The following is a 23,098-nucleotide window of genomic DNA, read 5'->3' as shown; positions in this document are numbered from 1 at the left end:
TCACTGCGAATGGGCATTTGTTTCCTTAACAACACCAAAGGAGTAAAAACACGTTCCATTAACGGAAAAATGTGCCCACTAAGAACACCCTGAACTTTTCAGTGGGCACACACTTTTGTTGACTTATTTATTTAATTAGATGTTTCAGCATTAATCTGTTAAGACAACAATACTAAAGTGCACACCAAATTGGTACCTGGAAAATACTGGTTTTTGTAAATAAGCATTCACTACATTCTCATTCATTGGACCATCCTTGTTCACAACAGTAGGTTTTTCCAGGGCTCAGTTTTGAAGTTTGCCAGCACTTTTTTCAGGCATGTCCAGTATCATGTCAACAATTACACAACAAGTTACTGTGCATAACAATGAGGTTGCCAAGGTAACAAATCAAGAAAAGGCACTTGTTCCAAGCAATAGTTTTAGGATCGTTCGCCTCACTGTTTCAGAGCAGAACATGACACTGAGACAGGGAGCACACATCCTCTCCTCCTCTAATGTAAAATTCCAACTCCTCGTCAGTCTCACACCACCCATCAAAAAACGGAGTCCTCCTTCCTTCACAGATTCCTCCTTTCCTCTTGACCCACAGGGTTCAAATTCCCTTTCAAGGGCTCACAGGAAGTGGTCGGTTCACCATATGTCAGCCCTAAATATACCCCACAACTCCTCGGGATCCTCTCTGGCATAATTCCTCGTTTTGAATGATTACACTGTACTCCTGTGAATAGGGTTTTTATGGGGACAACACTCATAAAAGAAGTGATTGAGTCTCTGTTTTTTGTCTTTCACCCACTCAGTTGTTCTTTTCCTCTCCTCATGATTACAGTGCTGTTTCTTCCGTATTTGATGATAAGGGAAGTGTTATCATCTGTTTTCTCATTTCAGGCATATTTGGAGTGTCAAATGCTGGCCTGGTACTGAGCAAGCTCCAGTCACAAGATATGCAAACCTCCTCATTCTCTTCAACGCTCACACTCCATCCTCCCTCCACTCTCTGACTCTAGTCCAACTGACCTCTGACCTATCAAGCCTTTTTGCATGACCCTGGGTAGCACTCACTCTCTGCCCCACGAAAAGATCAGAGGAATCGCACACCTCTTTCAACACCTCATCTCCTCTCTCTCTCTCTCTCTCTCTCTCTCTCTCTCTGGAAAGAAATACTCCCACGAGTGATAACTGATACATAGTCAGGCCAGTAAAAAGAGGGGACTGGGGCTTTTTACATCTTAGTTCAGTCAAAAAGACAAAGAGCAGGTCTCAAGTTCTGTCCCTCTGCTGTCTTCTTCAATCGCTCTCTTGCTGTACATATTCTTTTAAGGATCACTCATCCTGTGTGTCTGTGTGCATGGATCCAGTACATATCTGGTATCTACCATGGCCATAATTTACCATAGTTTAACATAATTTTCCATGGCCAAGTATCTAACGACTCCTCCTGCCTCCATACCCAACCCTGGGAACATCTCCTGTGACCAGTTTCCCGTCCTTCATCTGGCGACATTACAGGCAAGATAGACCAACAGAGCAAAAACCCAGCACTGCTCATATCTGTGAAGGAGAACAGTCCAGTCTGACCCAGCTTTGGTATGCCAGTGAACAACTCCCTCTCCGTTACATACTGCACAATCTATACGACCTATGATTTCACAGCCGCTCACGCACTGCTCTGAGTTAATACAAAGATATTAATGAGATGACATCATTCCCCTTGCCGTTCGCATCACCGCATCGTTTTCCGTTTACATCAGCGTGCACAATTCATCTCAGACATGCCCTTCCACCCGAAGATCCACCGTGTCCGCTCATAAAACACAGACAGCCAGAGAACAGTTGGAGAATGCACAAGACTAATTCTGCATATAGAAAACTCCTAACCACACACTCTAACCACAGCAGCCAAAAGAATCAAATGAGGGATATTAACTAGTTTAGAGAAAAAGCTCTGTTCACAGACACATTGTCATCAGACAAAGATAACTCAGAGAATTCCCGTCACATTAATCTAAAATTACAGATCATCTTCACAATTAACACTTCAGTTAAAAATGATTCATCATTCCAAAAGCAACCAAAGCGCAGGAAACACTCCGAGCTAGCAGAGTAATTCCCTAAACTGAGAGAACCTGATATAATCATGGGTGTGAGTCCCCTAGGAACTACAGCCTGGTCACAATCTCTGTTCAACAGACCAAAAAAGGAGAGGGGTGCATCAGTGCTAATTTGTTAAGGGTTGAATGACCAGAGGTTGACTGTTTGCATGTGCCTTTGTTCCTAATCCTGGGCCTCTCAGTAAAGCAAGACACACAAACTGTGTCTTATCTGAGAATACAAATTTTATTACAAATATCTTATTCTTAGCACAAAACTTAGCCATTTTGTCTAATATGGTCTCATTACACATATCTGATTTTGTCTACACAATGTTACTGTTTGTCTGCATTCATTTCCACCAGAGGTGACTGTATTAGGTTTTATTAAAATGTAGAAACTGGCATGGTTTGCGCGTGATTATGCTCCAGGGGCTTTCTGATCACATCAGTCAATTATGATGACCTCATACAGTTTATCACTGAGCTCAGAGTAAAAGGCATTGCAAATAGTACACAAAGAGAGTCTATGCAAGATGTCCTGTATGCTAATGTCCCTGTTTGGTTGTTAGGGAAGCTCTGTGTAATTTATGAAGGCAGTATCCACAGGGAGGAGAAATCAACGCTCCGTGTGTTTTTCAGCTGATACACAGCTGTGCACAGGGCCCCTCCGGCATAGCTTGGCAGTGTTGTCATGTTCTGCCTTTGTCTAGCTTCTTTTTTCTTTCTTTCTTTCTTGATTTCTTTCTCTCTTTCTTTCTTTCTTTCTTTCTTTCTTTCCTCAGCTTGTTTTGGTAGAATATTGTTTTACCCATGGTTCGATGACATAATTGAAGTCATCTGGTTTTTCACTCTGAGGTACCAAGGTTAATGTTGATAAATTCTCACAACAACTAACGCACCGCACTGTAATTGGCCACCAAACAAGTGATTCTCATGCATACATGTCAACAGCACAGCTAAAAAGTAACTGAAAAGCTACGGGGATTCATGTGTCATGATCCCTGTCGTGTGTGTGTGTGTGTGTATGTATGTATAAGGGTATGTGTTTTATTGTGTTCATTCTTGGTAAAGGAAGAATAAGCCTCCTCTGCCTGTGAAATACGGAAATACACGCTGGAGAGAGCAGCTGCTTCCTAAGCCATCATGTTCTAGAGAGTGAAATGAAATTTTGGAAGGGAAGTGTCACTTACCATTCATTTCCTCTCTGTGTGGCCCTGTCTAACCCTGGGTAATACATCTTAATCTACATAAGCCCTACCTCATATCCATAACACAAATGTGCCTTGAATAGAATTAATGAGACTAAAGGAATTAGAAAAATAAACCTCTTTGAGCTATTACTGTTTAATCCATCTAATCACCGTAGGCTGACAACCCTCGGTTTCTTTACCAAATGACAAAAAGACAGGACCAGGGATGTAGCACAACATTGTTTAAAAACATATTAGAAACTAAATGTTCTAACTGAGAAAGCTGCTGTACTTGTGAGATAACCCCTGAGGTGACATAGGTAATGTAACCACAGAGTGAACCTGTGTTTGTAGGCTGTAACAGGTTAACGTTAGTGAGTGAAGGCCCTTCGGGAAGGCTCTTTCATTACGCAGCACAGGGAAAAACAAGCAGCCTATTCTTCCCTCTCTCTGTTGTTTTCTCAGCTGTCATGGCAATGTTTGTGCTTTTCCTTTCTCACCCATTTTACTTGTGTATCACTTGATTAAGATATTTGTTACCCACAAACTTTTTCTATTTCTTTTTCAAAGTATGTTTTACAAAATAAAAGCTCCTAGTGGTCTAGCCAATCATGTCCAGTCATTTATTTATGTTTGATGAAGATGGCATCTCTGACAGTAAGATTATGTAAATACAGAAACCAAAACCAGTCTGAACACACACACACACACACACATGCACAGGCACAGACACGCATACATGCACACGCACACGCACACGCACACGCACACACACACACACACACACACAATGAGCCAGAATTAATAATGCCTCTTTCAGCCATTTTTCTAGCACAATACATCAAGTTTACATTTCATCCTTATGCAGAGCCATAAAAGAGTACTTTTTACCACATCTTTCCTTGCTTCTCAGTCTTTCAAAATGGTCCCCTGTCAGTTCTTTGGAGAGGCATTAAAACTAGTCTGAATTCAAGCATTGGAGTTTTATGCTGTGCCGTTTGTTGCATCATCCAGTGTGTGAGTAGTGTGAGGCAGAAGTAGGGAAGGGGGTGCAGAATGGCCTGGAGCAGCTGGATTGAATGGTACCGTTTAAATCCATCAGACGAAATAAAAAAAAAACCTAATGATGCTTAGCTGACTGCTCCCTCTCTCCACAACAGACCGATTAGCAGTGACCTGGAGGATTAGGAATCATTTCCTCTTAGGTTTAATTTTTTTTATTGTTACATCTTGTTTTGTCTTGGTTTTTCGTAGTTACTAAATATAAAAGTCCATCATCATGGGCAATGCTATATCAGTTCAGTCAATATCATGTGAGTTGTGGTGAATGGTATTGATATGTTGCAATGGTGTGTGAAGTTATGAAAACACCATGGAAAACAGTCATAATCATTAAAAGCACTGTTAGAAAATATTCTGGCTAGTTGTAGTGTAGCTTTAGGTCCATATGGCAACTGATGTGGGAAGTATTATCAAAAAATTATTCTGAAAAGCCCATGGATCTGACACACCACCAGCATGCAACGTCAGACACCAGCTGTGTGATCAGCTTTTCAGTAGGTCCGTGCAAAGTCCAGCCAGCTCAGGTCACTTCTGGAAGGTCAGTGTGCTGTGGATTTAAGAACAGGTGTATGAAACCAAAGGAAATCTAAAACAGACAGCAGAAGAACCTGCTGCAGCAGAAGTCTGTGAGGCCTCAAGGGATTTCACCTTCTCACACACAGATCCAAGGCGGCGTGGGGATATTAAAATTGATCATGATTATGGCCTTGTGCTGTGCCCTTAAAATGATATGCAAAGCATCTAACTGGTGCACAGCCATGGATAAGCCATGCCCTGAGAAAATGTGCTGTTGAATGAGGACCATCTTATCAGCTGTCAAAATACTGACTTTAAAAAGAAAGAATGATCTCAAGTGTTTTATGAAGGTTTGAAATAAACACTAGTTATGCTGCCCGACAGTGTGGAATTACATTAGGTGACACAAAGTGGCTCCCGAGGCAACTTGACTTTAAACAGAGTGGAAATTAATCATGAATGCAGAGGTCAACCCTGTTTTCTATATGTAAGTTGTATACTGTTTTGCTCTGAGTTGGCAGGAAATTCTGACTTATTGTGGAGTGTTTCATGAAAAGAGACGCTTCATAGCACTTGATCAGCAGTTTTTAAAATAGAACAGTTCATTCACACGGAATGACCGCAGCTCTTAAGATAACTGCATTTTCTCATGTATACTGTTTTGCTGAACTGTGGGCTGTTAAATTTACATGACAGTCTAAAAATAAAAAATGCCACATTAACCCTCACCCTCCAATTTGCTGAGCTTAATTTCAATGTTTGCCCCTTCCCTTCAGTCTGTTCTCTTTCCTCCTCCCCTCTCTCTCTCATCACTTGTTTTTTCTTCATTAAGGGCTTTCACCAAATCAGTAGCCATTTCAGCAACTATTAGCATGAAAAAAAGAAATCAGGCACAGTCTTTGAAGGCAGAGAGGAAAAGGAGAGACCAGAAATAACTGCTCCAACGTCTATGGCCTGGAACTACACATAGGCACGGAGAGGAAATGACATGAATGAGGCAGTCAGAATGTTCTAGAGAATCCCTCATCGAGTTGAAAGACTGGGAGCGTTTTCAAAGAAAACAGAGTGTGAAACAACCTAGTGGTAGCCCAATAGACTGTTAATTATGAATGCAGACTCAGTCACTTATGTAATATGGACTCCTGATAGCCCCTCATCAGACTACAGTACCACTTGGCATAGTGGCACTGTAATGAATGGTTTGCTGGTATTACATCTCCTGGGCAACTATTTTGAATCGATCAAGGAAAATGGTTTTCATGATCTGTACTTAGGGAAGAGGACTTAAAACCAGAAATTCAAGAAATATATTTCTATTTAATTTTTTTTATTATTTAAAAATAGTTTATGGATGATTGATGAATTTTTTAAAGAAGTTGTTTGGCTCCTTTGAAAGGTCATGAAGCATTAGCATAGTGGTCTCATCAGTGTTTTAGCGATTCGCCAGCTACTCAGACAAATTAAGCTATTCCATTAAAATATCCCTCAACTTTAAAAAAAACAGCATACATTTATCACACACCCTGGTGTGTAACAGACAACCAATAATCAAAAAGTGATTTTTTTTAACATTTCAGCAGTACAGTATTTTTTCCCGACGTGGCACAGTTTGCTGAAGGACACGATTGTTCAGAGCCTCTAGGTTGTTTTCATGTGCAGTAACACAGAGCTGTTTCCCTGAGATCATCACAAGTGCTTTGTCACTAAAAGCCAACGCTATCTGTGCTTGCTCGGCTCTTCCGGCCTTTGGGAAGGTAACACAATGCAGGGCCAGACACAGGAAGAGGTGAACGGTTGAGACGCAGGACCAGTAACAGTGGAGCTCTGCCACAATTGTTCCCTGGATCCTGACTCATGCAAGAGTAACATTCCTGTTTCTCCGAACATTCCCCAGCATGGCCTGAGAAGCTGTCGTGATATCATTGTACAGGACAGATGACTGGAAGGAAAGGGAAACAGTGAGACATATGGACGTTCCAAAACGTGCAGCCATTTTGGACTAAAGCCATCTGAACATTGAGGAGACAGCCGGCCAACATGTTAATATGAGTCTCCACATGTATTTACACAGTGATATTAATAGTATTGTCAGCAAGACTAGTATGCTTAAATGAGAACTCCATTTCTTTCATTTCACTATAAACTGTATGGGAGACTTATTGACTTGAGGCTTGAAACAGAAAGAGAGAGAGAGAGAGAGAGAGAACTTTGCCGTCACACCCTCGTAGCTGCATCAAATCCCAGAGATGACAAATGTGGTGCAGCTGAGCTCTGTTCCATTGAACTGCACTTCAGTTCGAGAGGAGAAACATGTCATAGACCTGAACTGCTGTGTTGTATTAGCTCCAGATTATATGAAAGGTTTCATTCTCACTATTTCTAACTCAGCACTGAAATGCATTTTTTTTTGGTCTCAGAAGTGACAAAGGAGGAAATCGCTCTTGGTTACCATGGAACCACGTCCCCTGATAATGGAAACACATGGAGTTTTCCACGTTTGGCTTCATGATCACTACATCCTGACAAAACATGTTGTGTTTAGTGATACTGGTGAAGATGAAGCTCAGGAAAGCAGTGCTCACCAGGTCTTGGCTGGGGAGAAACTGTCATTTTGCCCAGGAAGCAGCTTCCTGTCATCCAAGTGAAATGGAAAATATCACTGTTTTCCAGAATGAGGGCCATGTGTCATGTGTCACTATGGGACACTTCTAACATAATTAACTACTTATGAATGGCATTTGTGGAAAAGTAACATGCAGATTCCTAATTATGGCATGACACTAGGAGGAGTTTCTCATTTTCAGGATTTTTCTGTATTTGTCAATGCAGAAAGAAGCATTGTGCGAATGGCTTTACTCAGACACACCAACAGACAGTGTTATTATTAACAAACACAGTGAGTTCCTGTTTGGATTCCTTGTATGATTAGCACAGTCCCTGGCCCTCACTAGTATATCTGAAAAAAAGAATTCTAAAACTGATAACACGCTGTTGCATGTACATGGTTAGTTTTACAATGAGTTTTCTATAATGCTTTTAAGCTGACCAATGGTTTCATGTGAACAAGAGGGTCCTTTTTTAGTGTCTGCTATCTGTTGCCTGGCACATTGCCCTAATAATCAGGAAGGATGTCTATATTCTTTTTGAATAATTCCACAGAGAAGTGTTGGTTTGTGTGCCTGAATGTTGAATTTGAATGCAGCACGTGAACAGTACTGTGTATCTAAAGCCCTCGAACAAAACAAAACAAAACAAAACAAAAAAAAATATATATATATATATATATATATATATATATGCTTTGATGAATTTATGTGATAAATGTTTGAAAAAGAGCAAACACAACATAAAGAGGTACTTCGTCATGGTTGCGCTCACAGCGTGCGTCTTATGTCAATAAATTAACTCTCAGCTTTGGGTCTGCCAGTGTGGGGCTGTCTACAAATCACACACATTCTGTGTGACATGTGACAAGAGACCCCTAGAGGTCACAGAAGTCAAATAAGCCCAAACACATTGTTTGGTTCGTGTAAGAGCATGTGGTTAATGTCAGAATTGTTTAAGGTAGGTGGACAGGATATTGCCACACAAGAGAAACAATGAGAGAGAAAATTTCTTTATTTCATACGAATATATTCAATGAAATAAGTGAATCAGCGAAACACAGTAAAAGTTTTCATGGGACATTAGCCCAAGTACAAAACATTGGTACCAGCTCCTGTTGAGTTTTAACATGTACAGGTCACCACTGCCCTCTAGTGGCCATTTCCAGGATATCATACAAATCGTCTGAGTCATGCTGTGTAATGCTCTGATTACTTCCCTCTCTCTCATCAGCTGATTCTACCCCTCCCTGCTAGCATCCTTCACCATGCTGCACAGTATCATGGGAACCTGTGATTCAATTTTACAGCCAATGTCTTGGAGATAAAAATGCTCTAAAAGTTGTGCTGATCTGCTTTTGTAACACGACTGCAATCACCGTGTTTGGGGATTGTTAACTGCGTGGCTAAGGGAGGCATTTGGGGCATTCTTTTAGCAAAAGTTACATTTTATCATGTAGCTGTCAAATTGAAGTCAAGTGACTGTTTTGTTCCAAAGTTGTTTTTTGTTTTGTTTTGTTGAGTCATGGAGATTTTGGGATGGGCCTTCATCATCAAGTCAGTCACTGATTATTTAACTGTACTCAATGTTCAACAGTCATTTGAGAAGAAAGTAATCTATAATTAGCATAGACTACTGCCATTCTCACAAACACACCTTTATCTATGACAAGCTGGTGAAATGCAGAGTAGAACTACTAATTCAAGACCTGACTCACAGGGACTGAATAAAGGACACCATGAAAAACATTTCATTTTGAAATTTATTTTTTTGCTTACATTTTCATATAAAATTTTTGTTTTCATCTCTTTCTTCAGGCAACAGTTCATGTAAGAGTCACTCTTGCAGCTTTGAATTCCAACCTCAGTTGTCTTTTTTTTTTTTTTTAAATCAAGCACCACAAACACGCACACAAGCGTACACACACACACACACACACACTCTCTCTCTCTCTCTCTCTCTCTGTCCAAGGCAATCAGAAAATGGGTTGGATTTCATTTAGTGCAGTGGTTCCAAACCTGTTGAGACTAAAAGAGGAGGGCTTAGTAAGAAAACATCTTTATCACTGCGCATTGATGCTCCAGCAGAAGGAAAAACATTCAGCAGAGAGACATGGCTCAGGATCCACATCCATGCCAGGCTGCCAGTGACATACACCAGAGGCCACAATAACCCTTCTCTTTAAAGCCATCAGGAGGTTTGACATCACTGGTTTGGTGCAACTCTAGTGTTCTTTTTTTCATATAGGTATATATATTTATATATATATATATATATACATATATATTTATATTAAGACAATGAATGAAGGCCAAGAAACACATCAGACTCCCTGTGCACTGCGTTCTGGTTCATGGCAGGCCCTTTGTCTTCTACTGCTCATTGATTGTGTCTATGGTCCAGGTTCTTGTTGCTACAAATACAAAGTGTCATAGTGGCGGAATGTGTAGTAATTAAAACAGACAAAAAAAGTCATTTGCACAAGGAGTCAGCACTCTTACATCAATCGGTATACAAAGACAACACACAGTAACAACCAGTGGGGAGAGTACAGATCTGACCATCTGCAGTTCCAAACAAATGACAGTACAAAACAATAATTCAGTCCTCTCTCAGTTTCGCCACTCGCAGTGCAATACTTATTGCAGTTATCACCTCAAACTTTACTACACATTGTAGAAAAAAAAAACACACACAAAACACATGATAAGCTGTTGGTGTAGAGGGTGACAGTTATGGAAGTTTTGGGGGTCTCTCTGGATTGCTCCAACGAAATGGTACTGTAGGGGTCACTGCAATGTAATATAACATTACAACAGCCCATTCTCACATCTCACACACATGAGACTGGGTCTAAACCAATAATAATAATAATAATAATAATAATAATAATAATAATAATAATAATGATACAAAATATAAATGGGGGGGCTTAACTAATATGAGTAAGATATATTTTGCAAACAGACATACAGCTCGGAGTGTTTACTGAGCTGAAATGGAGCACTTTATCTGACAATCTATAAGAGCCACCCACTCACCGCCTACATTTTCCATCCACACCACACGACACTCTCAAGTGTTAAACTCAAGCTTTTTGTTTTTTTGTTTTTTTTTTCTAACATGATAAAACCATTATAAACGTGTAAACTTAAGACAAAATGTAAAAAAGAAAGAAAAAAGAAAGAAAGAAAGAAAGAAAGAAAGAAAAAAAAGAAGTCAAGCACCTTTTTGACCACACACTCACACATACTTTGGGTTCAGTACACAATCACTCCTTAATTAATGCAGAGCATGCACACTTCCAACCACACATGACAAAGTGACAGTCTAGACACTCAGTGGCCAGTTTATTAGGTACACCACCTCATTCATAAAAATGGATCACTCCTGACTGAGTCACGGGGCCCTGTCTGCTGTACAACGCAGGCAGTATTGATGGATCCAGTTATTGTTCTGACTAAACACGATGAGAGACCCACGTGACTTTGAGCTTAGCATGATGGTTGATGACAGGTGCACTGTTTCCATTATCTGTGAAACAGATGCTCTCCAGTGCTTTTCATGCATGACACAGCCTACAGTTTACTGAGGGCGGTGACACAAACAAAGCACACATCCACATCCAGTCAGCAGCAGCACTGTGGCTAAAAACAGCCTAATTCTGAGACATCTGAGGAAGGATGGCTCCACCCAAACAAAAAACAGCAAAACAACACAGTGATGAACCAAACGGCACCTCAGCAGGACAACCTATAGCTATAGCAAAATACAGCTACACCATGTTTAATCCTTGATATGAAAACATGCCAGCAGGATAATTATGGGAAAATGTCACATGGCCCAGCAAACACAGATTTCCCATAAATCATTCTGATGGCAGAGGCAGGGGTGGGCACCAGCAGCATAAGTCCATGCATGCATCCTGCCTAGTATAAACCAATCATGCGTGCAGCAGTAGTGAACTGTTGAGGGGAATGTTTTCTTGGCACAGGTCCCTAAGTCCTTTGATAATAACCGTGCAACACTGGATCATCACAACGTAACCAAACATTGTTACTGACCAGGTGCATCCCCTCATGACTATTGTTTACCCTTCATCACTTGGAAACTTTCAACAAGAGAGTGCACCACATCACACAGCACGTGTCATCTCAGACTGGTTCCAGGATCATGGCGGTCAGTTCACTTTGCTTGGCAAATGCAGTCTCCACACCTCAAGCAAACAAAGCATCTTTGGGACAAGCTATTCACATCATGGATACACCACTGTCCAATCCTTTGAAACTGCATGATGGAACACTCTGCAGAAACCATATCCCACAGAATTCAGGAATTCATATCGATCTGGACACTAACGAGGGATGTGATCCAGCACCAAATAGTTGTACCTGATAATCTGGCCAGTGAGCGCATGCTTTAGTCATTTCACGATCAGAGAATTTAGCAAAATCACAAAATTCGATACTGAGTCAGAGGGCTTCTCTTTCAATTGATCACTCAAATTATGTTCATTCCATTATTATTAAACTGTGACATTAAGCAGGTAAGAAAACTGTAACACTATATAAAAATGGATGTTGCAGCTGTTGATGTAACGAGAGTTAAAACAAAACTTTATCATAAAATCATGTCTGTATTAAAATGGATTCTGCCATTCATTTCAAGGCGATAATGTTTGTCTTGAATGAAAGTATTAGCAATTATGTCATAACCAACAGCTACGGCACTGTTATCGTTTTCAAAAAAATATTCAAATCAGGCTAACAAAGGCCGTACGTCTGACAGCAGTTTGATGCCAAGCAATTAAGAGGCAGTCTTACAGACAGCGTCCATGTACAAACTGTAGATGTAATTTATAGTATCCCAAAGCAAGCTTTACTGCACACGTGAAGCTTTACTGCCTACTCAAGCATATCAGGGATATTATTCTAGATACCACGGCTACAGCGCGATGATCTCTTTTAAATAAAACGTTTATTTTGTCTGTTTTGTTTTCTACTTGGTGTGGCTTGGTCTACTTTAGAGGCTTGGTGTGCAACTGAGATGCACAATATGCTTTAATTTAGTAAAAGACATCAAAGCATTTCCAGAAGCCCAATGAATACAGTTGGCAAGCCTACAGTCGCTCCCACAACTGTGCTTTAAATTGCAGTTACTCATTAAATGAGGCCAAACCATAGCAAGTATGGAGTAAAATGATGAGGTGAAGGATGGCAGAGGGATTAAAGCAAATAATTAGTTATGCAAACTAATTACACCATCACGTCACTCTCACCAAAACATAAATCAGTTAAAATAAAATCAAGTTTTTCGATGAGAAAACCTCCAGGACAAGCAGCACCTTCAACGTCCCACTAGCTCTTAACATACATTTTTACAGTACATGAAAACCAAGTATTCCCAGGATTATTAGGTCTACATACAGAGGGATGCTACCAGAGGTTCCAAATTGGCTTCACCCTTGAGTTTTCATTTTGCCGTGAACAAAACCTCCCTTTACGCACAAAACTCAAAAGCGTTAGCATTGACCTACAGCTTAGCCTGACATCTCGTTAGCTACCTAACGGGGAGCTCAAACCAGAGAAGAACTGGCTCATCCTCAAAACCTTACGCTCCACGACATGAAGGCCACATTTTCCAGCAATATCTGACTATGATACTGCACTGGGAAACAACAACAAAAAATCCTAACAACTTAATTTCTGTATTTTCTAATATAACTTACCCTGGCGGTAATGTGCATGCTTGTCTCCAGTTAAAAACAGATTCTAATGACAGTAACTGTTTTACTTTATCTTTTTGTTTTTTGTCTTTTTTTCTTGAAATGTATCTTCACCATAGTTAAACAACTGACATTACTACTATTCATTTCCACCCTTGAACTTTAATGAAAACCATGTGCAAAATATCTGCTCAAGTGCTTTCCCTTAGACTTCCGTGGACAGCTGTATTGCCCTTCCGTCTAGCCCCACACTGCTCTCCTGGCACTGGCCTTCAGAGGGAGCCTGCTCTGAGGTCAGCTCCTCTCCCTTGCCCCCCTCTCCCTTCTCTGGGTATGGAACCACCTCAGTGGATGTACTTTTAATGAGATCCTGCCTGCAGGTTGCTTCTTCAAGCCTGTCACTCTCTGTCTTTCCTTCACCTTTTCCTTGACTTTCTTCTTCTTCCACCTCAGGCAGTGTCTCAAATGCCCCTGTCTCCATGTGGCCTATTTGATAGTAGAGCACAGAGGCCTGGTCTTTGAGCAGGCACGGCTGCTGCGGCGACTGGTGCTCAGTCTCCTCATTCTCCTGGTTCTCAGTGATGCAGAGCAGGGTGGCTCCAGCAGGGAAAGCCTCCTGGAGAAGGACTTCCTCCATGCCCTCCACCTCTGCCTGGCCCGTAAGGTGCTCCTGGAGGAGGCAAAGAGTTGGTTCGTTTGCCCCACCTGCCTGCGTTGCTGTCACCTCCTCTTGCTCCTGCTCCTCCTGCTCCCTCCTCCTCTCCCGCTCCTCAGCGCTCTGGAGGTGGAGCACGGCAGTCTCGTTCTCATGCTCCAGGCTATCGCACTGCTCCAGCAGGAGGTCCTGGGCAGCCTGGGCCTCCACCACCTCCACATCCACGTCTGAGTTCAGGGAGGAGAGAGAGAGCTCAGGATCTTCTCCGGAGTCGTCTCCATGCCGCGCCGCATGCAGTCTCCTCTTCTCCAAGTCCAGCTTCATGATGGTGTGCAAGTAATGTGTGCGAACACGCAGCGGGTTAAACTCAATTCGCCCAGCAGCATTGCCACAGCCATCCCGCGAGCAGCCGCAGGGGAAGAACATTCTGTCCACCTGTCGAAGAAGAGAAGAGAAACACAAAATAGCGTAAAGAGAGAATGAATTTTGAAATTTTTGGCAGCAGGTGCTAAAAAAAGGCTCTTATATTGAAGAAGAGGAAGCAATCAGGTTAGCATATGTTCACATAAACACACATGCCGTAGGCTCTACCCTCTTGTTTTCACATGCCGAGGTCTCACCTGGCACTTGATACCGGCCTGGCTGCACCCACAGTTGCGTGGATCGCAGTAGAATCGGCAGTCGCAGCCACATTCCTCGCGAGACAGCCGGATGGCTCGCAGCTCGGCTTTCTCGCGGGCGTCAATGCGGGCAATGCCTGAGGCCCGCAGAAGCTGCCTCCGCCTCTTGGTGGGTAAAGGCTGCAAGAAGAAGCAGTCGTCCACCTCCACCCCCTCCACATCCAGGTCCTCATCCGAGACGTCATCCAGGGTCAAGAGGTCAGCCTGCGCACACTCAACTGTCCCATTTCGGGTCAGCTGGTTTACACAGATTTCATCCCACAGATTAATTTTTTAGTAGCTCAAATGTTAAGAGCTTTGACAGGCAAACTCTTTACATGGGAAACAGGTGAACTGTCCTCCACAGAGAAAAAAACATACCCCGTAAAATGGCCACTAAAACTTTATTAATCTCTGACAAAGAGTGACGCAATAGTCAGACACCCTCCATTTTCTCTCTAAAGTATGTCAGTGCCAAGACTGCGGATGGCTCATTCTGCCAGTTAACTATGTTGTATATTTTTATTGTTAGCTGTTTAATTACTAATGTGCATACTGCATAACATTAAAATGTTATGAAAATTTTCTTCCAGTCCGTCATTTATAATGGTCTTCCCCTGGTGGATAATTAAATCAGGCAAACAAATCCTAGTTCAAGGGTAGAGAGTCATCCTCAAGGAGGAGCAGATTACACAGGCTTCTACTCATATTCTAAAAAAAAAAAAAAAAAAATCATACAGTGAATCATGGATTCAAAACACCTCTGACTGCTACCTCCAGTCGCAGACCTAATCTGATACTTGCTTGGTTTTCTAATATGAAGTAGATGTATGTATCTGATATTTTTCCAAACTGTGACTGCTCTGTCCTTCATCAATGTCTGGACATGGAAATGTTGAGGTTACAGCATCACAGTCAGGACCTGGCGAAACCCCAGTCGAGACAAACCATTTCCAGGCAAAATACAGGAGATTCAGTATGTCCTGACTACATAATGGCAAATATAAGTCCAGACATTTCTCACCTTCAGTTTGCGAGCATTGAGCTTCTCTTGACGTAAGTGTTGGCGGAGTATGTGGCGGTGGCTGCTCTCCTGTTCACGGGCAAACTCCCCTAAGGTGTAGTGGCGTATGGCACAGTGACGACGGGCCATACCCAGAGAGCTGCCACCCTGGCTGGGCACACTGGTGAAACCTTGGCGGCGGGAAAAGTAATAAACCGTCACGGCATCGAAGCGCACCCGCTTACGACCGGGCGAAGGTTTATGTCGTCTGAGGATGGAGGTGGCTGAAAAGACACAGGTCAGAGAAAGCGTTTTAACCATAGCATATTTTTGGCTGTATGAATGTGATATTTTGATGGATTTCAAGTTCTTATCCTTACAGCAACCTGCTGAGAGAAAAACATCTACAGATTAAAGTCCAATATTTAGCTATACTCTTTAAGAGAAGGTATTATGACCACATGCTTCATTTCATGGATTCAAATCAGAATCATTATTTATTATATTGAATTATATTGTTATTCGTTATCACAATCTCTTCAGCTCTGAACTACTGGCTGTCATTAACAAGAACTACTGGCTCTCTCATTAAGCCATGTTGGTGTAACCCCTGAGTCATTGTGGTATCTTACTGAAGGTGTCTTTTAGGGACCTGTGAGAGTGATCTTACGTGTGAGGGAGCTGGAAGGAGCATTCAAGCTGTCGCAGCTATCAGCGCTGTCACTACTGGAGATGTCATCGTCTGAGTCCTTGGGCGTGGAGTACGGCGAGCCGCTGTCCACCTCCTCAAATCTTCGCTTCAGGCCGAGACTCGACACTGTCTCCATGGAAACTCAGAGTCTAAAACACAGGGATGATGTACAAGCTTGCTTTGTCAGATTGACAGACAGACACGGTCACGTAGCTGCGTGAGGGAGATGTAGCCTACAAGTTAAAGCACAAACCAAAGTCAAGTCAAACAAAGCATTCCACCCAGGCTCCACAACAACCCATATCCAGTACTGTGTGATGTACATCTACAAATATGCATTGGAAATAAACAGATGTCATTGAGATATACTAACACATCAGCAGGAGCAGTCAGTAGGTAACTCTGCTCTGCTCAGCCAGCGTCAGAGAGAAGCCCAGCCTTTCTCATGACAAATCGGTGCCACTGCTGGGGCCAAGTCATGAAATTAATGTCTTTGAACTGAAGCTAAGCTAGGTGTCTATTTTGGCCTGGCCCTGCAGTGGAAGATTCTAAACATATCCTACTGGAAATATCCTCCTTTAGGCTATGATGCATAACCTTCCAGTTGGGATTTATAAATATGACATTAGACATAAAGCCAAAAGAGTGAGTGATGACTCAAAAAGCTACAAACAGGGAAGGCTAGCATAACAATGTCCTTTTGTTCAAAGACTCATTATTGTTCTTTTAGGGGAGGATTTAACATGCCACAAAACATTGTCTTTAAAATGTGTTCCTTGTGTTGGTTTATATTACCTGGAAAATCCAAGAGCTGCACCAGCAACAGATTTTTTTTAACTGAAATGTAAGCAAGTACTCGTGGAAAATCAAAACTGTGTCAAAGAGAGCAGAACTGTACTGTATTTAGAAATGAAAGAAAGCTTCCATTTTCTTCCAAAGACTAAAGAACATGTCCCAACAATGCAATCCCCTCCACTGCAAATTTATCTGGCATTAAAGTCTTACACTAAACTCCATATAAGGTGTCATAACCTCAGGTTTATTCCTCCTTCATCTGTAATCCTGCCTCATCACGCTCTCTCTCTCTCTCTCTCCTTTCAGTCTAGCATGACAATCCTGCTCAGAAACCATCAGGTCGGCAAACGTCACCATGGCAACTGGAAAAGCACAGTTTATAGCAATGGCCTTACAGGAACTGTATTTTCTCTCAACCTGCGTCTTTCTTCTCACAAATAAACCAACAGCAGCAAAACCCTTTCAAACAACTGGGCTTTTCTGTTTACCAACAGACTGCTGTGGACAAACTAAGGGGGTCAAACGAGGTCAGGACAAGTTTGATCAGACCCCCGTCAGACCTTGTGTGTTTGTGAGTACAGCACGGAGCTGCTGCCTGCCTGACTGTCCTAACAATTTCAGTGGTCTTACATGAATAGTCAGATGTTTTTAGAATCTGCTTCTGGAAAAAATGGTAAAATGAAGCAGAGCAAACAGTCTGTTTTTAGAGAGCACTGTGACATCAAAACGAAATGGGAGTCAAAGGACTCCAGAACGGATCTCATTCAGTTCTCAGACCTGCTTAATGAGTTTGACTTAATGAATTTGATTAGAAATGGGATTCTTTTTATCTTTATAAGGATAGAAGCATGCACTGCAAAGCACTCTGACTGTGATTAATTTATGTATTAACTTATTATTTCATTTTTCAAATGGAAGTGTTACAAGTTGCTTAGAAGGACATTTTAACTAGCTGAAGAAAACAACTTGCTTTTACTATTTTACATCTTTTCAGAAGAAATCACTGCAGATTGTCTCATTCACTGATTTTGCAAAATCAAAAAATGTCAAATGTATAGAAGTCCACCTGCACACACATGAACTGTATCCATGGAAACAAGTGAAAGCAAAAAAAACAGCAGTTCTGCAGCATTTCCAACAACTGTACATTTTATTTTATTCAGCCAGTGAGGCACAATAAAAACAACATTACACTTGCCCTAATTCACATGTCATTAACAAGTAACATGTAAGTGTCATGGTGTATGTAGAAAAGACAGCTGCTAAAACCTTCATGCAGAATTGGTTTCTCTGACAAATAATAGAATTTGTCCCAGATAACAGTGCATTTTGAATGACAAGAAGTCTTCCTGGGTAGGCTTAATCCTTTTCTCAGAAAATGCCAAAAAACAATGTATTATTCCATATTTAGCCTAATCAGAAGAGCTCGCCTTGTGATGTAACATATAATGTTGAAAACGTTTTAGTCATCAATGACCCAGTCTGGAAGGAGAACTGTATTAAATAGGGAAAGCACTGGCCTTCCACCTTCTCAAGGGTATAACACAAAAAGAGAAGATACAACACTGAGCTCTTCTCTCTTTTCATAGCTATGGCTGACAGCAGTTACTTTCTATCTGCTACAATCAACTGGCAAATTAACCCACAATTACCTTCATCTGTGTTGTCAGAAAGGTTCATCTGCAGTTTAAGAAAATTCTTGCCTTTTAACCATAGCATTTCACTACATGTCAGTTCTCAAAATATTTGATGATTCAATCTCACAATCCAATCTTCTATGAGTTTTCAAGTCCAGGGAAACATTAACGCACACCAGAGGGAGTACCACGTGCATGCATACAGAAACTCAGACTTGACTCATAAGACAGAGGGACAGACAATCCCTCTAGCCCTATTAAATTCTAGAAATAAAATATCATTTACATCCAAACACATTTAGGGCACTAAAGGGTCACCAAAAAAATTCTCTGGCCAGTTGTTGATTGCCCTTTGGCTGAGAGGAACAGTTAATAAATGGGAAGGACATGGTCGAGAATGATAAGGTTGTCTCCTTGTCTTGGGAGCTTTGAGCTATTAGATTCAGGCTAATGCAATTCAGCACTCAACCCTGCAACTGGCACAATTTTTAATTCATATTTTAACACACAAATGGTCTGTGTATTATGAAAAAAAAAAAAAACTACTCAAATCCACTCAAGAATGAGAACGCTTAAGCATTTGACAGTTAACACAGGAGCCTGGACACGGAGTGAGATCTTGACTGTAGCTCAGACAGGGACTTTGGTGGTCCCGTTAATGCAGACTGTTTTAAGATTCTCTTTCGCATGCTTTCAGTGCCTGGAGATGTTAAAACATCTCCAAACGCCTCCTAAGTCCTGCATCACTGCAGTGTTGCTGTTTCATCTGAAATTCAGTACTGGTCATTAGAGTAACATCCTCACGCTGGACTATGAGAGGCAGGAGCAGTAGGTCACACATTAGAATGGGTACAGTGGAGAGGCATGCACGTGTTAACATCAGTAACCCCAGCTGTGTGTAGGATTAGTCGACCAGTCAGAGCATGAGCAATGTGGGTCACCCTGAACAGATATGCCTGTTCTGCCCTGTAAAGGAATTATTAAATCCCACCCACACCACACAGTGCATAGGCTATATATCTTATCTATATATCTTGAGCAAATGGGCCAGAAAGTCACACTCAGGGATCTGTGAACACATTTTTACAGTATGTTACATACATTCACATAGATATGTGCATGTGCACACACACATATATATATATATATATATATATATATATATATATATATTGTGTGTGTGTGTGTGTGTGTGTGTGTGTATGTGAGCATTTGTATTTTTCCCCAGTATTGATAATGCAGGCTGGAGCCACACCATAGCACCGTAGCTTTAATTCCTCACTGGCCCAGTAAGGCATAAGCCTCTATTAATATGTGAGAGTACCATTCTCCGGACCCAACATATACACTGGCCACACTTAAGTTATGCTGACATAAATGGACACAGTAACCTCAATATAAACCACTACGAGCTGCTCTTTCACTATAGCCAGGACTGTGATGGAGGAAAAAAAAAAAAAAAACCCTTGAATGGAACAGTACTGTTTGCCAATAAGCCCTAGATAACCACATCACACAGGAGCTGGAGTGGTCAGTGTACCATATGTGTCTCAGATGATGTGTGCCAAGCTTAGCTGGACACCGACAGAGTAACACCACGAAAGAAACTGACAAAAATCCTCTGCCCTAAGTGGGGTGGACTAAACACACTCAGGAAGTAATGGAATATGGGGCTGACAAGAGTCTTTTTACACTGGGCTAGGCACAGAGGGACTCTGAACTAAACCAAACCCATTTCAGCACAATTCTTTTTAAGGGAGATGTTTTATTTGCAAACCTTCAATTTGTATTTGCAAACCTTTGCAATTTTTATTTTCACACCGTTCACTCATCACTTATTTGCAATCGACATTGTAGTCCAATTTGGAACAGATGAAAAATAGTCGGCAGATGAAAAATAACCCCCAGTCTAACATGGTGGCATGTATCCTACACAATTATTTGAGGTATCCACTTGCCAATACAGTGAACCATAAAAAGATTGAGAGAACCCGAACTGGTGCTAAGGCCGATACTATTTGGAACATCAAAAACTGGTAACATACAGCGGTAGCCGGTCTCTTAACAACTGAAATAGGCTACTGTACTCATTTTCACATAGGCTAAGCTACGAGAAAAAATCGAGCTAATGTGAAACACAAAACCTGCCAAACGCCTTACCTTGGGAAGAAATGGAGGCTCTGACCGGCGATGTTCGTGCTCTTGCCTTGACTAGGGTTGCGTTTTTATGTATATTATATTTTCCTTTGGAGATGGTATTTTTCAGTCGAGTTCCTCAAGGTTATCAGATGACAGACAAAAGCGATTTTGCCCCGTGGTGAATGGTACCATCAGTTGAGGAGCCGTAGACGGGGTTGATCAGCTAAGCATTAATTGCGATACTTGTAGTCGTCGTCTAACATCAAATTTTATGAGCCAAATAAAATCTGATGAAATACGGATGGTTAATAGCTATAGCTTACTATGTATTAGCAATGTGAACAACAACTGAACATTACAGCGATTCGCTGCAAATGGAAAATCGGGGCAGACGTGGGGGGACAAGGACCTCATTCACGTAAATTAAAACTCCGTGACATTTGTTGACAAAAATACACCTGACAATAGGAGATAACTGCACAACCATGCCTTATCTTCTCAGCTAGATCCTTTGAAATACCTGTATGGAAGAACAAGCGGCTAAGCTTTCTTGTTCGTTTTTTCTTTTGGAGGGCGGTTTAATCTGCGTTGTAGTTTTCAGCCTTAAAGCGAATCGACATTTTAATCTTCGATTTCGAATGTCCTGCCAAAACGTAAAACCTTTTCGGTTTTATTCAGGCTGAGGTCCCTGCGGCCCTCTTTTCTACCCCTGATTGTTACAATGTAACAATAGAGTAAGGAATGCTACAGACTGCCAATATATACTCGCCGTGACATCACAGACATGCCATAGTGGCGTTAGCTGGGAAATGTAGTTCAAATGAGCTCTTTGTTCGCGTTGTAGGTCACCAACATTTTAAATAGCAAAATTTGCAGTTTCCGCACTGCTTTTTTTTTTTTTTTTTTTTTAAATAGTTCTGCAATCAAAAACATGACTACATCCAAAATATGAACTATGGGGCACACTTCACTGTTATCGTTACACATTTACTTAGTTAAGCTTGGCTAAGGCCTGGTCTTTTTTGGTCACATCCTACGTGGGCAAAACATTAACAAAGTAACCTTGTTTTGTTCAAAATAAAATCTGTAAAACCAAGCATTGGTCTTTTTAATAAACATGGCTGGATACGCTTATTTTTTATGTGTTCTGCCTAATTTTGTCCTCACCCTCTTGGAACCTCTCCAAAAATAGAAGTTCCTGTTCCTCTGAAACAGTAATATCGTAGCCTTCATAGTCCCAACACTGTTTTGTTTACCAGCACTGCATGATTAGCTTAATACGAAGAGGTCTTGGTTACACAGCTCACAGCTCAGAAGTCACTGTGTATACTACACTGTGTATTGAAAACAATATTAAGCAAGTGATGGAGACAATGTTAGAGCACTGCTGACTGTTTTGACAGGCTGCTTCTTGAACATTTTTACTGTACTTCAGGGAAGGTGACAGAGGAATATCAAGGCTTGTTTCTGGTTTTCTGTCTTACTTCAGTAAACAAAGTCAGTTGTCATGCTAACCCTGTTCAGGGTCAGAACCAAACCAAAAATGTCCTTGCCTAAGAGGTCATTAATCGCTAGGGATTCACCAACTCTAACACAGACACCTCGGATTCGGGTTATACTGCACATTAAAATGTATTTCATTTAATGTCTATATCATGAACCGATAATCACAGAAAACTGGTCATGTTGCATTGTTAATGCTGTCAAACTGGGTCACTGCTGAGACTTAAAATTAGACATACCAAAATGCTTTTCTTGCCGCCTAACCTTGCTTGTCAGTGCTTTAGAGATAAATGTGATTAACTGAGAGATTTACTTTGAGCCCAGAGCAGTAGCGGTGATATTGACAAACAAACAGAAATGAGGGTTCTTTATGGGCAAGTTGTTTTAATCGTTGCAATGACATGGAAAATGGGAAAAGACATGACAGCATCCCAATGTCCTTTTCCATCCAGTTTTTTAAGCATCTAGCTCAACTAACCAACACTAACTTTTCTCATGCAGTTTTAGCACAATGACCCATCGAACGTGTTAGTATTTTCAAAGTGGTCATACCCAAAAAACGAAAGCCAACAAACAGCTTTACGTTATGCTTACAATCATCAAAAAAAAAAAAAAAACACTGTTAAAAACAGGTTACACACAGAAATAAACAAAATGCAATTTATTCTCCCTCTCAAAACCTTAATTTGTTTAAAAAAAAAAAAAAAGAACATGAGAGAGAGAGAGAGAGCTTAAAAAAAAGCATAAGACTATAATGAGCTTTGAAATAATATATATATTAAAAAAAACCCAAACAAACAAACAAACAAAAAAAAAAACAGTTGGG

General features: G+C 41.1%; 1 protein-coding gene across 1 annotated transcript; it reads right to left on the bottom strand.

The window, feature by feature from the left end:
• Positions 1-13,340: 13,340 nt before the first annotated feature.
• csrnp2 (cysteine-serine-rich nuclear protein 2) lies at positions 13,341-22,558 on the bottom strand. The gene is made up of 5 exons (XM_030769884.1): positions 22,537-22,558; positions 16,178-16,339; positions 15,529-15,791; positions 14,466-14,762; positions 13,341-14,280 (listed from the first exon to the last, which is right to left on the bottom strand). The coding sequence occupies exons 2-5, from the start codon at positions 16,332-16,334 to the stop codon at positions 13,396-13,398; spliced, it is 1,602 nt and encodes a 533-aa protein (XP_030625744.1). The 5' UTR covers positions 16,335-16,339; positions 22,537-22,558; the 3' UTR covers positions 13,341-13,395.
• Positions 22,559-23,098: the final 540 nt, after the last annotated feature.

This window comes from Chanos chanos, chromosome 3 (assembly GCF_902362185.1).
Source record: "Chanos chanos chromosome 3, fChaCha1.1, whole genome shotgun sequence".
In the NCBI taxonomy this organism is placed as follows: Eukaryota; Metazoa; Chordata; class Actinopteri; order Gonorynchiformes; family Chanidae; genus Chanos; species Chanos chanos.
This window is presented reverse-complemented; position numbering and strand designations above follow the sequence as displayed.